We start from the raw sequence: 14,558 nt of genomic DNA, 5'->3' as shown, positions 1-14,558 counted from the left end.
TGGGAGGCCTGTGGGTCCTTTCAGGTCAGCCTCTCATTATTGGGCCAAAAGGAGGTGTTCTGTGAACTTACAGGAGGGAGAATATGCCCTCAAGCTGTGACATCCAAACATTGTCTCAGTGACAGGTCTTTTGTGACAAATCTGGGCCTCATACATACTTGGGATTCAGTTGTTTTCCAGGCAGGAAAATGATATTAATAGATTAAAGCATTTCTTAACAAAGCTCTCCCTCTTTCTCTTCTTTCAGTTTAGTACTTAGCAAGTGCTACACACCTGCTAGGTGCCAGGCACTGTGCTGAGCACTCGAGCAACAGCAAACCTTTCTCATAGTCTGATAGCTGGTTAAACTGTAATCATCTCCACCTTATAGGTGAAAAAGCTTGTGTACCAAGATGGCAAGTACGTTGTTCAAAGACACACAGTCACTGCAGGGCCCTTGCTCTCCGCTGGGCTGTCACCTACCATGCCCTCTGCTGGGCCCAAGTGTACTCTTCCTGGTTGGGAAATCGTCCACCACTTAATGGACACTATTGAGTGCTGACCCAGAGCCAGCCACCATTCTGGGGACACCACAGCAAGATGAAGCAAGCTCAGTCTATCTCTGGAAACAGATGCATCACAAACCATCATGAATGTTTCCGGGTGACAGATGCTGTAATGAAAATGGCTGGGGATTGTTTGTGGCGACGCAGCGATCAGAGCAGTCAGTGTTATAATCATGAGAGTTGGCAGAGTTCCTGGAACAACTTGTATTTGTTCACTGACGGAGTGAATTCATGGAGGAGGGGACACTTGGTGTGAAGGAAGCAGGAGCTAGCCAGGTGACAGAGGGGCTGGTCAAGTGTTCCAGATAGTGGCTGTGGAAGTGTGGGAGGATGGGCTCTTCCACGGGACTTGAAGAGGCTGAGTGGGGCTCAAGATTCAGGGCATGGGCCTGGAGATTGGTAGCAGGGAAGGTTAGTGAAGGCCCAGTAGACCCTTAGTAGCCTTCCTACAGGCTGTGAGGGGGAGACTGGGCTTCACTTGGAGCAGATGGACAGTCCCTAAAGAGCAGATACCTGGTCTCACTTGTAGGGAGAAACTTTGGAAAGTTGACTGGAATAGTCTGCTTGAAAATCGATCTGACTAAATGAGGAAAGAATCAAAAGAATGAATTAGGTGAGGAACCCAGCCCATAGGCTTCTATAAGTTCATTCTTGGCCAAACTTCACTGTGTGATCCTGGAGCTAAGACTTAGCACCTCCCTTGAAGAGTTTATAACCCTGGGTGGATTGGGTGAGGGAGCCCTTGAGCCTCACATTTTACACATGTAAAAACTGAAACTCAGACAGGCAAGGCCACCAAGGGACCCAGGACTGGGTTTCCTGACACCCAGTCCCAAGTTGTTCTCTGTAGCCTTTTAAGTGTATTTTCCTATTACCCTGGGCATTCACATCTCCACTCCACTGGCAATACTGGGAAGTCTGTTTAAGAAAACGCTGCCAGGTTCTAAGAGTGGTGCAGAATGTGTCTTTGGACATGAGTCTATTCCTAGATGGAGAAATGACATGCATTGTGCAGAGACTTCCCGTCCTCCAAGCCTGACGGCTTTCTGGGAACTACTCATGTTACATCATCCTCTGATGAGTGTCTCTGGAGCCACAGTCTCCCGTTGAAAAGCCTTATTATAAGCTCTTACAACTACCCCCCCCCCCCAGAGTTGCTGCTGATATAGGCAAGAAAGAGGTTCCTGTGGTACGAACTGATCCTGGAGGTTCACTAGGCTGCAAGGAGTGATGGTCCCTGGTTTCCAGAGTCGTCCTGAATGCAGCTCATTTGACAGCACTACAGAGCGCAGCAAGTCTACTAGCAAATTTATCCCTCCTTTCTCTCATACTCTTCTTTTTCTTTCCTTAATACTGTGTCCTGGCTTTTCTTCTGTTTCTGGGTGTGTCTTCTCAACCTCCTTGTGCCTCGCTACCCCCATGCCTTGAATCTCTTGGACTGACAATCTAGGATTTTCCTTAAATCCTGTAGGTAATCAACTAAAGCATCCGGAGTGAAGGAAGAATATATTTCTAAGTGAGTTTGACCTTTACACAGAACTGTACAGTAGAAGAGAAACAACCTACATGCCTAGTATGAGGAGAGGCTTGGGGAAAAAGTTAAGAGTATTGTCACACGATGTGGCTGTTGGAAGTGGTCATTGGGAAAACCACATGGCCAGATGGAGAGAGGGATGATAAAATATGAAAAGAGTAAACTACAAATTTATATGATTACAGAAATGTTAATATTAATAGAGACAGGAAGTAACAAAAGAAAGCATGTAGTTTGCTTAGCAATGTTAACTGTTAGGAATAAAAGGAGCCTGGGGAATAGGACAGTCAGGGTGGAGGAACTTGTGGCTTTAAATAGGTTGGTTTAAAAAGACCTCACTTTGAAGATTTTTTGAGCAGGGACCTGAGGAGGTGAGGGAATGAGCCATGTGCTGTGGGAAGAGCACTCAGGCAGAGGGGACAGCCCCCGCAGAGGCTCTGAGGTAGAAACAGTGTGCAGCAAGGAAGCCGGTGGGGCTATGGGGTGGGCAGTGGTGAGACGTGAAGTCACAGAGATGGGGTGGAGAGGTGGAGGGCATTTTAGGCCATTATAAGGGCATCAGTGTCACTCTGAGGGAGATGGGAAGCCACTGAAGAGTTTTGAGGCAAAGAGGGATAAAACCAGATTGAATTTTAAATGGATCACTCTAGCTCCTGGCCCGAGAATGTACTGAGGTCTGGTGGTGGGAAAGACAGAAGCAGGCCACCCAGAGAAGGCTGTTCAACTTTTTGTGGCCAAGGTCTTCATCCATGAAGGGAGCAGGTTGGACGTACAAGGGTCCTGAGGTTCTTTTCGGTCCTAGGGCCGCTGCTGGTAGAGAGGGAGTAGTAGTGTTCTTATAATCAATCTGTCCATAGTCCCTCATTTATGAGTATGATACATTCTGGGAGAAGAGACCGTGCTACTCTGTATCCAGGGTGAGTGATGGGGCCATAAATACTCTTATGTTTTTATCCATAAACCCAACGTGTGAGTGATGGGTATTTTGTTTTGTTTTGTTTCAATCTGTGTCGTAGTCAGTTTGGGCTGCTCTAACAAAATACCAAAGGCTGAGTGGCTTGTAGACAAGAGAAATTTATTTCTCACAGTTTTGGAGGTTGGAGGTCTGAAATCAGGATGCCAGCGTATTTGGGTTCTGGTGAGAGCCCTCTTCTGGGTTACAGACTACTTGTTGTACCCTCACATGGCCGAGAGAGAGAGAGAGAGAGAGAGAGAGAGAGAGCGAGTTCTCCCCGAGGCTCTTCTGTAAGGGCACGTATCCCATTCTGTCCTCATGACCTAATCCCCTCCCATAGGACCTACCTCCTAACACCGTCACATCAGGGTTAGCGTTTTCACATATGGATTTGGGGCCATACAAACTTTCCATCCCCTGCAGTGTTAGGATTAGGATAGATCCTGAACTGTGAAAGTCAGGCCACCAGAAGTCACTCCGCCACAGGCTTTAATGTCTCCTTACAACTTTAGTGCCAGTGACTCTCCTAAGTGGGCCTCTGGTCAGAGACTGGCTGGTTGATGAAAAGCCTGTGGGAAGCGTGCTCTCCTGCTTCTTTCCTTTGGATCAAACCATTCTTCTCATCTCCCTCTTCCTATTTAGAGACCCAGCTCAGAGACCATAGCCCCCCTTGTTCTCAGCTTGGGCATCTAGGATGTTCTCACATGGTTCAACCATTGTTGGTTCTCTTAGGCTCTCTCATTTAACTGCAGCGGGCCATGTGTTGGGCCGTTTTTGAGTAATTGTTCTTTTGTGAATTTGTTGCTTGATGGCACAGACACTGTGACCCTGTGTACATTTTGACTCAGTGTTTATGAACATAAACCTAGTGAAAATTATACCATTATTGAATTTTTGTAAAGAAAGCAAAATCTGGGGTGCACACCATTAGGGCAGTTTAATTAGTAGAGTACATCTTGATACTCCAGAGTTAACATTTTTCAGTTCTCTTTTCAGTTTTGTTTTGTTTAAAACATTCTCATCACATTCATATCTTTTTGGCATACATATTATAATCCATTGATTATAATCCATTGATCAGGTTTTCGTTATGTGCAGTGTCGCCAATGTTAACTTACACAGTTTTTCATTTTCTTCCCCACCAAGTCTGAATTTTTCCCTACCAAATAGTTTTGCAGTTTTTAGTATTAGAAAAGCCTGTATCCCATTTTGCCTGTATAGTTTTAGCTTTTACCATTTTAGTTTGCCTTGTTTGTTCCTCTTCATAATTGTTCTTATAAAGCAGATAAAAGAGAGATGTTCTTTCTTAGCTAGACAGTGGGGAAATTGGGAAAATTTCCTTGGCACTTCTAGTGGCAGACCTTGGCCGCACAGAGCGTTACCACAAAAAGGAATGTCACAGCTTCTGGTGTTCATTAACACAAATAATGAGAAAATATAGCTCCCCTAGCTTCTTAGATTTCTGTTTATCTTCTACATTCTACTATACATTAGTATTCAGTGATAAAAAATCTCATTTAAGCTATGCAATTTTATACTGTTTTCTGGAAGCAGACCTTGATTTCCTAAGGCCTCTGGTAGACTGTAGTTAAATGATCAAAATATGTTTTCCCATGCAAGGCTGCCTTACAAACATTTTCAATACATGTGTAATGAAAAGCACGGAGCAAATTTCCTCCAAACGTCTCCTTCCAAAATTGGGATTCCTGTTAAAGGCCCGTGCATCTGATACGCCAGCATGTATAGAAGCTGACTCTGCCTTCTCTGTTGGTCATCTGCTCACCATTTTGACTGCCAGAGTGCACTCAAGAGGAGATGGAGAGGTTCAGAAGTCAGAGTTTAATTATGCCCTATTATTAGCAGGGGAGGAGAGAATAAAGGACAGTGCGCTTACCTAAGACCCACTTCATGATGAGCATTTCTGTCCAGGAGAATTGTGTGGTTTTCACTCTGAAGATCTGTTTCGGGTGGTCTGTGAAGGTTTCGTTGGGCAGGTTTTTAACGCCTTCAAAGCGGTCTGATGCATTCACAACTAGCAATCCCAAAAAGATTGTAAAAGAAACTGCATGGGCAACAAATTTCATGAAGGGGCTCCTCAGGGTTCTTCCTAGCTGGAAACAAAATATGTAGAAGATATATGAAACTGGCATCTGTAGGTAGGGACAGGTCTCTCTTTAATATGCTTTGCCAAAGTTTAACGAGAGAATCCTCCATCACGGACAGAAGCTGCTAACTGAACTCAGACAACATGTTCTCTTGCCCTTTCATGTGAGTTGCTCCTTAACCAGATACATCTCCTGTTGAATTCAGTTATTCCCATTTAGGAGATTTCATGGGAGTGGTATAGACAGTATAGACAGGAGTAGAATACACTGATGTATCACTGTGCTGTGACCTGCACGACTTTTCCCAGCCATGTGATAGGCGTCTTAGGCCATTCACATCTGAAAAAAGAATTGTCTCAGTAGAGTTCAGAATTTAAAAAAAACATATGTTGGATATGCTCTATTGCTCTTTGATTCATTTTCCTGAGTTTTGTTTTTTCTATGATTTGTTTTCACTCGTTCTTATATGTTAGTAAATTAAAGTTTTACAGTTCCCACTGCTTTAGCCATATTCTAAGAAATTTTGACAGGTGATATGTTCATTGATGTTCAGTTATCAATATTTTACAGTTTCCCTTTGGATTTCATTTTTAAATCACAGGTTAATGTCCAGATGTAGAGGACTTTTCCTCGTACTTTGAAAAATTACTTTTTCATTGCCGCATGTGTGTAGATCATAGCCTCTTTGATACTACTCTAAAACTTACTGAGGTTTCCCTTGTGGCTCTGGTGCATAATTGAGTTGTGTGGTTGTTCCATGTGAGCCTGAAATGATCCAGAAGATGCCCCGTTAGGGAGCAAGTATTGGCCATATCTTCTTTGGCCCTGGTGTGCCATCCCAAGGCTACCTTTGTCTTCGAGGACTAAACTGTGGGCCATCCAATGAGTCTGTTGACCCCTGTTAAGGAGCTCAAATGAGTCCCTTCTAGAACACGGCTATCACTTGCACCTAGGCACCAAATCCTACCCCTTACCCTGGTACACTAATCAGAAGAGAGCAAAGAGGGAAACCTTTTCTGAAGCCCAGAAAAGTTCCTTCTCTAGAACAGATGTTCACCTGTAGCCACTGTCTGGTTAATTGATGTTCACATTCGGCCTCATTCAGGAGTCCTAGAGTGAAATGTCACCTGGGAGATAGAGTATTGGTTCAGTAGGTGATCAATTTACAGAGATTTTTGCGGGTAAAATTTCCCTAATTATGACTGTATTCAGTGTAATACTTATAAGTCCAATGGCTTAATAATGTTCTTTGAATATGCTTCGGCATGGTAATCGTCCACTTTAATTATACTGATTGTTAGTGTAACATGGTTTATAATGATTCTAATACCATAGAACCTAGCTATTGAAATTTAAGAAGTGATAATTATATACATATATATATTTAAAAACCCAACATCTCAGATTTAGACATTAGGAATCCCTACTATGCTGGAAAAAACTTATTTCAGTTCATTTGCATTGTTAGATGTCATATGGCACTAAATCTAGTGCCCCAAAACCTGAAATTCTAGTTACTTGAAAACCATGGAGCCTACAGACATTTTATAAATGGCCCTTCTTTGTGATGTTTGACTTCATTATCTACAAAACTGGATCATAGATTAATTCTGGCCATAGGTAGATACATTAAATTCAGAATGCACAGGTTAAATGTAAGGACAAATAAAACATCTCACATAAATTAAGTAAGAAAACTGAATTCAACCATGTCTCATTTTGATCTATATATCAAACTGTTAGTTTGAATTTTTCAACATTTTAGATGACTGCATTCAAAATCTTGAAGCCCCATTTCCCAGCCAGGTTGCTGGTGTACCCAGGAGACATCCTTAAATAGTCCCTGCTTCCTGTCTTGTCACCGTGTCCTAGTTGGTGTAGTGGTGAGAGGCGAAGGAAGGTGGAACTGACCATGGGATGGGGAGTCGGGAAGGCTGAGCAGAAGGAAAGTGATGTCAGATCTTGTGTATCCTAGCAGAGTCCCACAAGTGTCAGAAAAAGCTGGGGACCATGGAGATGGACCCAAATCTTAAGGGACTGGTGGCCAGGTTTCCTGGTGGACTGGTGGACAGGTTTCCTGTCCTTTATCAGTGGGCTCTATGTAGTATCTTCTGATGATGACCTGGATAAGGATACAGGGATACCGCTCCTCCTCCTCACCCACAGGAGGCACCTGATGCAGGAGGCTGCACGCAGCTGAACCTGAGCTGGCCTTGGGATTCCTCAGAAGATGTGGTTTAAGGCATTTACTGTTCTCTTTGTTACCTCCTTCAAGTTGTTATTGTCTGGCAGAAGTGGAGTCTATAAAAATTACTGTATCTACTGAAAACGTACCACAAAACCCTGATAAGGCCCTGTGGTCCCGTGGAAAGTGACCCTGGGTTCGGTTCCCACTTGATCTGGGCCATAGGGAGGAAAGCGAGGTAGGTAGAAGTGCACCTTTCCTCTTTTTCTTCTGGTCTTAGAAGACTTTTTTTTTTAATCATTATTTTTTATTACATTGGGTTAGTCACCATACAGTATATCATTAGTTTTTGATGTAGTGTTCCAAGACTTCTTTTTATAATTGATCAAACTTGGACAAAGTTCATTTGAGATCAGATCATTTCAATGGCTTTTTTTCTTTTCTTTTCTTTCCTTTTTTTTTTTTTTTTTTTTGGTGATATTTCCTTTTTGTCTCACAAAAATACTTTTTGAAACAAATTACACATGGGGAAAACTTCCTTCTTTTTCAAGACCACCAGGTGAGCTAAAAGAAAGAAAAGTCAGCCAATATATGCCAGCAGCTCTTAGTTGGGGAATCATTAAAGCTGGGTCAAGGAACAATGTTCAGTGTAAAAAAAGACAGTAGAGCTTTGGGAAATGTTGACCTTGGCCTGCTCTGCTCTTTGCTTACCAGTGGAAACTGGTGAGTCTGGACAATGGGCTAAAGCACTTCCGTCATTCCTTGGACCGTATGAGCAGAGAACTGATTATCTAGAAATGCAGGCTTGTAGTACCTCAGTGTCTAGCCTCACCCCAAACCTCCTGGAAATATGTGAGTATGAGAGCAACTAAGGAGTGCTCTTGAATTAGCTGCAAACAAATAGATCAGAGGTGACCTTTTACTGGTTAGCACACCTCTGTGTTCCCTGCTGCTGGGCTCTTAGCTCTTACCACAAGTGTAAGCTTCTAAATGGGGACCTAGCAGCCGCATGCCTGCAAAGTAGGTCGTATCTGCAGGAGAGCACCCAGAGAGTGTTTCCACCATGTCTCCGCAGTCTCGTATCCCCACATGCCACCCTCACTTGCCACCAGGTGCCAGTGGCCGCTCAGTGTAGAAGTTGGAAAGTGGAACGGAGGCAAGCTTTGGATCAAGTGCTCCAAGAAAAAAACATGCACGTTGTCAAGGCCAGAGTGGTTCTTAAATGTTAGAGATCCTGGTTAAATTAGGGGTGGGTTTCTCCGTATGCTTCCTGTAAAATTCTTACTCGGAATGTCTAATGCAGGGCTCAGCGATATTCCTTTCTTTGGGTAAGGCAGGAGGATGTTCACTGGGTGTCTCTAATCTGGGTGTTCTCACATTGCCATGGGAATCCATCATTTGTCCCATGGGCTGAAGAGGTGCTAAGTGATAGTGGACACTCGAAGGTAGGGTTTCTCGGAAAAGAAGAGGAAAGAATACAGTTTGTCAGTCTTGTTTTCAACTCCTTTCTGGAAAAGTCCTGCCACCTCTAAATTTCTGAACCAAGTCCATTGCAAAGTGAAGTAACAGTTGAGATGTTTACATTCAGCATTGAAGGTTATAATGCTGCTACTGGATTAGAAAGGGTAGAAGGGAAGGCGTGCATGCATGTGTGTATATGTATGCGTGTGCACGTGTGCACATGCTTGTACAATGGTTAAGGTCAGGTCTCTTGAGCTAGAGATCTTAGGTTTAAATCACAGCTCTGTAGTTTGTGGCATTTAATCCCTTTATGCCTTAGTTTCTTCATCTGTAAAATGGGGATAAAATATACATTTTCACATAGGGTTGACGAAAGAAATGAATAATATGCACAAAACAGAGCAGCTCCTGGCACAGAGGAAGCACTTACTATGCGGCACCAGAGAGCCTCAGGCAATTCTCCTAAGGGGGAACATAAAAGAAACCCACCTGGCTCTTTTAAAGCTAATAGGCAAGGCTCTGGAAAGTTGGAGCTACACAGAGTTCTGATGCACTTCTGCTGTGAGCCCTTGGGGTGCTGTCTGTATGCACCATGATCCTGGGCCCTGGAGGGGATAGAATAAATAAGCTGGCAGAGTTGGTCCTTCCTTTCAAAGTTGCTGATTTTCTGGTGGAGAGAGATGCAGGCCATCACCTGTGCTAGCAAATCGATGGAGAGTTGGGGAAGAATGTCGCAGGGCTTAGACTGGGCTCGGATAGAAGTGATCAGCCTTCTAGTACTCTTAACTCCTGTCCCAGCAGGGTGACAGGTGATGGACTTTCCTTTTGGATTTGAGGGCAGATGCTTTTGTTAACGTAAGAGCAAAATATGCTCTATTTCCTGGCATGAATTTCCCCTCCATGACCATGCTTCAAAAATTACAGCATGATTGTATTTAATCTTGTGCTCTCTGGTAGAAGCAGATGAGGGGGACACACAGGCCATTGGAGGCATTGTCTTCCCCTGGTTGGCCTTGGATCGCATGTTGTGAGGACCCTGTTTCAAACCATTTCAACTCTGACAAGGCAAAGCAGGGATCTTCCAAAGCTGCAGAGTTCCTCTACCTCCTCACAAGGTGTTTTGTTTGGCACAGGGCTTAGGGGCTGGGGTGTGGTAACTGACACTTTGGCATTCTTCATCTGAAAGTTATGTGGCAGTATATGGACTGAAGGCTTGTACCCTACAAAGATACCAGGTAGGAGGCTGAAGCTATTTACAGCTCTCCTGCCTGAGTCCTGGGACTGAGTTATAAGGATAAGGTTAACGTCACGGAGGAAATCAGATTCACCTCTCACACCTTTACAATTAGAATTTGTGTTGTTGCTCAATACTTTTACCATGCTGACTTCCTCCTTGATCCAGCCCACTGTAGAGACCCCATTTGAGCCCATAAGGATTACTGGTAACTCTTTCAGGAGTTAAAATTCAGATTTTAATAGGCAAACAGCCTAAAGTATGAATCAGAATGGAATAACAAAGGGTGCAAAAGGGCATTGAGCCATAAAGGTCCTTTGACATCAGAGCTCTCCTTGAGAGGATAAAGAGCTCCATGAGTAAAGATCTACCTGATAGCAGCCATGAGGAGAGAACTCACCAGCTTCCCAGTGGGCTGCATGACCTCAGCCATGTTGAGAAATAATAGAAAAATATCACCGTTCACTTTATTGAATTTGACAGGCCTGTTCCAAGAGCCAGACCAGCCTTTGTTATCTTATGTACACATCTGTGACTTGGTTACCCTCTTCAGCCACTGTATTAGTAAGCTGTCAACTTCTGTTGACATCCTTGACCTTATCCACTCCTTATTTAGCTGTCTTTCTTAGGGATTCTCAGAAATTTAAATAAAAGTAGAATTGACAGCTGTGGGGATTCAATGGGAAATAAATGACATCATTTTGGCAGGCCAATCAAGTAATTTTGGTGTTCCTAGGGGTCCCTAAATCAGGACAGCAACTATTCAATAAGTGGACCATTAAGTTGGAAACAGATGTTAGCTGGTTGATGACGTTTTTATGAAAACATTTAGAAAAGAATATCAAGTTCTACTTTCTTTGAGGCAGGTGTCATAAGGTGGTTAGAATATGAAGTTCCTGGGATGGCACTGGCTTTTTCATAGATGTGTTACACAGGTATAAAGTGATCCCTTGGGAGAAGGGAGGCTAGCACATTAACAGATTTCTCCAGTGTGCCCCTTTCCTTGGGAGGACCTTGTATTCTGGACCTCAGGAGCCTTTGGAGAGGGCTAGTTTCTTCACATGGAAGATATGACCCTTTATAATCCCCAGTACATAATATCTTTGCCAAACTTGAAAAGATTTCTTTTGTAGTGGTGAAAAGAAAGACTAAAAATATCTTGGCTGTTTTATCTGTCCTTTGGCTGCTTCAGAGCAACTTTGACAACTAAAGTTTCCCTCCTTAATGAGGGAATCTTCCCTCAGAATAAACAGTGCCACCAAGAATGATCTCATACCATAGAGTAAGACTTGTCATTCCAATGTGGACACACCCTCCAAGTTGTTGAATTCAGACTTGAAGCCCAGAAAGTACCCAAAAGGCACAAGTGGCTTAATGGCCAGTCCATATTTATCTGTAGTGCTCTTTTTTTAGTCTTTACTGGGAGCTCCGTAAGCACCAAATGTCAAAAAGACATGTATCTGAACAGAGGAGAAGTCTCAGCCATTGGGCTAAATTTTCCTGCAAACATTTCTTCCAGAATGTTCTAAAAGACTACTGTCAGTGTGACCCCTATGTTTAATGGTGGCATCAGTCTCCTGGATTTACTGGACCCCAAGAAAGTCCAGAAATCCTTCTCCCTCCCATGCAGTGTTTTTTTTTGGGGGGGGGGGGGTTGCCATCTCATCTGCATGATAGTGGCCAAGATGATTCTTCTTAGACCTACTGAAAATCTGAAAAATTTAGTCAACCACTGGATTATCATTTCTTCCTGAATATTTCCCTAGGCGACCAGGCAGGCGGAGGTAAACCAATTTGCTGGTATTGACTGGTCCCAGTTTTCTGGTAGCTGTCACATTTGGTTTTAAAAACAAAAGTGAGGATTGTCATTGTTTTCTCTCCCAAGTGGCTATTATTTTAATGAGTGACTGTCCTAAAAGTAGTTTGGGGGCTCCTAGAGTATGGAGGTGAGTGTCCCTATCCCTTGAGACTTTGGATGAAGTCAAGGATGTATTTCCAGTATGAAAACCTGTGCCTAGAACCGGTGACCTGCTCTAACCCAGCTTTAAATCTGGTTAGGCTTGTTTTACTCACTGTACTTTCTTCAGCTCATGATGAAATACAGAAAAAATTGCCTTCATTTACATGTGTATCATTTGGGGAATTCTGATTTAGAAATCCATGGCATGGCGGACTGTCAAAGAAACAAAATCTTCAGTAGATGTAAAGTTGAACACCACAAATACTCAGTTTGAGGACTTTTTAAGACCCATTTTACAGAAGGAGTCTGAGTCCTAACCTGTCTCTATGGGACATGTCTTACTCGAAGGCAGTGAATTCACTGCGTATCTGGTAAAGTGGCCTCGTCAGCAGCCCTCAGGTCTTGGGCCCATCATCCTGGCATGAGTTCCCTCTTACTGGAGTTGACAAGAGGTTCTATTTTTGTTAACCGCATTAGCTGATCAGATTCCCTGTGGAATCATTTCTCCATGATTTTGTCCTATAGTTGCTAACTCTTGCCTGAAGCTGGAGAGAGTGCCGTGGCTTTCTGTGGCTTCAGTCAGATGGCTGGGCTGTAGGGACAGTGGAGCGGGAAGTGCTGAAAGTTCCGTTCCCTCTGTTAGCAGCAGGCACCAGACACTCCGCTTCCCTGTGAGAAAAGAGCCCAGCTCTGCACCTTTCCAGCTCTCCCTCTCTTGCCTTTGTCTTTTCCTTCTTGCGACCCAATTAGCTGCCCTTGTGGGCCAGAGCCTAATCAAGGAAGCCAGGGAAACTGGGACGATGTGGAGATGGGGCTGCAGAGCCCAGCATGAGCTGCATTTGACTCTCAGTCTATTAGCTATTTCTCTTTTCTGAACCTACTTCATAAAGTATATGAGTCATAATGTAATTGGGGAGTGAAATCAGATCTTCCATGAAAAGAGCTTAGCCAAAAGAAAGTGCTCAATAATGTTGCCTATTCCTGTGATCATTATTGTGGTGATTACTGTGAGTGTAGAAGACACGTCTAGGATATGGCATAATTAGAGGAGCAAAAGTGCCCATATTTCCTCTCTCTTCCTTTACTGATCAGATTATGCCTCATGTATCTTAAATGTCCCAGATTATCACTTCTGTTTTAGAGAAATAATGGAAAAAAGCAGGTCTGTGTGGTTTTCTACTTTTGCTAAGTATCTCAAAACTCTTTTCTCTGGACACGGGAAACGCTCAGCCATTGCTCTGAGCCAGTGGTCTCCAGGTCATGCTAAGGAGAGAGAAGCAGTCACTGCAGACGACATGCACCTTAAGCAGTCTGTACCTTGCTGCACGGAGCAATCCAATAGGCTATGGCGAGAAAAGGGAGGCCTAGGGAGACTCCAAAGACAGCCAGGAATTTCACAGCGATAGACTGTTGACGTAAGCCTGAGAGATTTTCATACCACATGGTAAGCAATTGCTGCTGACAGTTAGGATGAGCAACGAACTGTAAAAACAAAACAAAAACAAAAACAAAACGCAAACAGGAAAATGGCATCGGTAGCACTTGAACAGTAGAGGACCTCCAAGTAGCTAGGGGTGGAGCTGTTTCACCTGGGGCATGGCCTGATGCTAGGGCAGAGCAGCGTGCAGGTCCCTGGGGACCCTTCTGGCTTGAGGACGCTGGTGTGGTGGCACTGTGCTCAGAGGCCTCCCAGGACTGGCTGCGTCAGTGCTTGGCACTTATCTTGGGCAGAGTTCAGTTTTGAGGCAGCGTGAGTCATGAGTGGAGCAGGAATGGGGTTCGGGAGTCCCACTTGGGTTTGAAATTTGCTCCTCTGTTTCCTAGCCGCATGACCTTGGGCTACGTATGCAACTACTGTGAGCTTCAGTTTCATTCATGAAACAGCCTATTGTCTTTAGGATTAAGTGAGTTTGTAGAAGTGTTTCCCTCTCTTTTTCTGTACTGACTAAGGAAAGGGCTTGCAGTGTTTCTAGAGGGCACATTAAAACTGAGTATTTCCCCACTGGGCTTCTGTGGGGTCGGTTTGGGTGCATAGAACCTCTTGTGGCCTGCCAGAGCAGTGACACGCAGTGTCCCTTGTGTGCGGCGGCTTCTCACTGCTGCCTCCCTCCCTTCAGACTGCCCTATCCTGATGTCCCAGTTACAAGACACTCTGTTGGCAGTTTGGTATTGCATGACTTCACCCCTTCTGGATATCCCTTATGGGGCCGGGCAGAGAACCCTGACTTAAACTGGCCTATCAGTCTCCTCACCTGGACCTTTGAGACTGATGGACGGAGGCAGTTTCTTTATTTACTGGGAATTAACAAGTGATCTTGGGAGAGGTGGGCAACCGTGTTCCTCTGTGAACTAAGTGGCAAAACAAGCCAGGTAAAAAGAAAGAATGATGTTGAGCAGGAAAGAGGCTCAGATAGCGTGTGCCCTCCCTTGGGCCTGGCTCCACTCTGCAAACATGGTACGTGAGACACACTTCTCTTCATGCAGGCAGTCTTCCTTGTTCTGCTCCGTCCAGCAAGTTGGCTTGGGCTGCTGCAGCCAAACAGCATTTCCCTGAAGATATTTGCTGCCATTTGGCCACG

General features: G+C 44.2%; 1 protein-coding gene across 1 annotated transcript in view; it reads right to left on the bottom strand.

Annotated features, from left to right (window-relative positions):
* The window catches only part of TRPC7 (transient receptor potential cation channel subfamily C member 7), a 150,315-nt gene that overhangs the window by 38,463 nt on the left and 97,294 nt on the right, over window positions 1–14,558 (bottom strand). The window contains exons 4-5 of the mRNA XM_046000290.1: window positions 13,297–13,461; window positions 4,929–5,145 (exon numbers count right to left, since the gene is read on the bottom strand). Coding sequence (XP_045856246.1) covers window positions 4,929–5,145; window positions 13,297–13,461 — 382 coding nt within the window. The remainder of the gene's footprint in view (window positions 1–4,928; window positions 5,146–13,296; window positions 13,462–14,558) is intronic.

The sequence above is a fragment of the Meles meles genome, chromosome 3 (genome assembly GCF_922984935.1).
Source record: "Meles meles chromosome 3, mMelMel3.1 paternal haplotype, whole genome shotgun sequence".
In the NCBI taxonomy this organism is placed as follows: Eukaryota; Metazoa; Chordata; class Mammalia; order Carnivora; family Mustelidae; genus Meles; species Meles meles.
The sequence above is the reverse complement of the archived record's forward strand: the minus strand, read 5'-3'. Positions and strand labels throughout refer to the sequence as shown.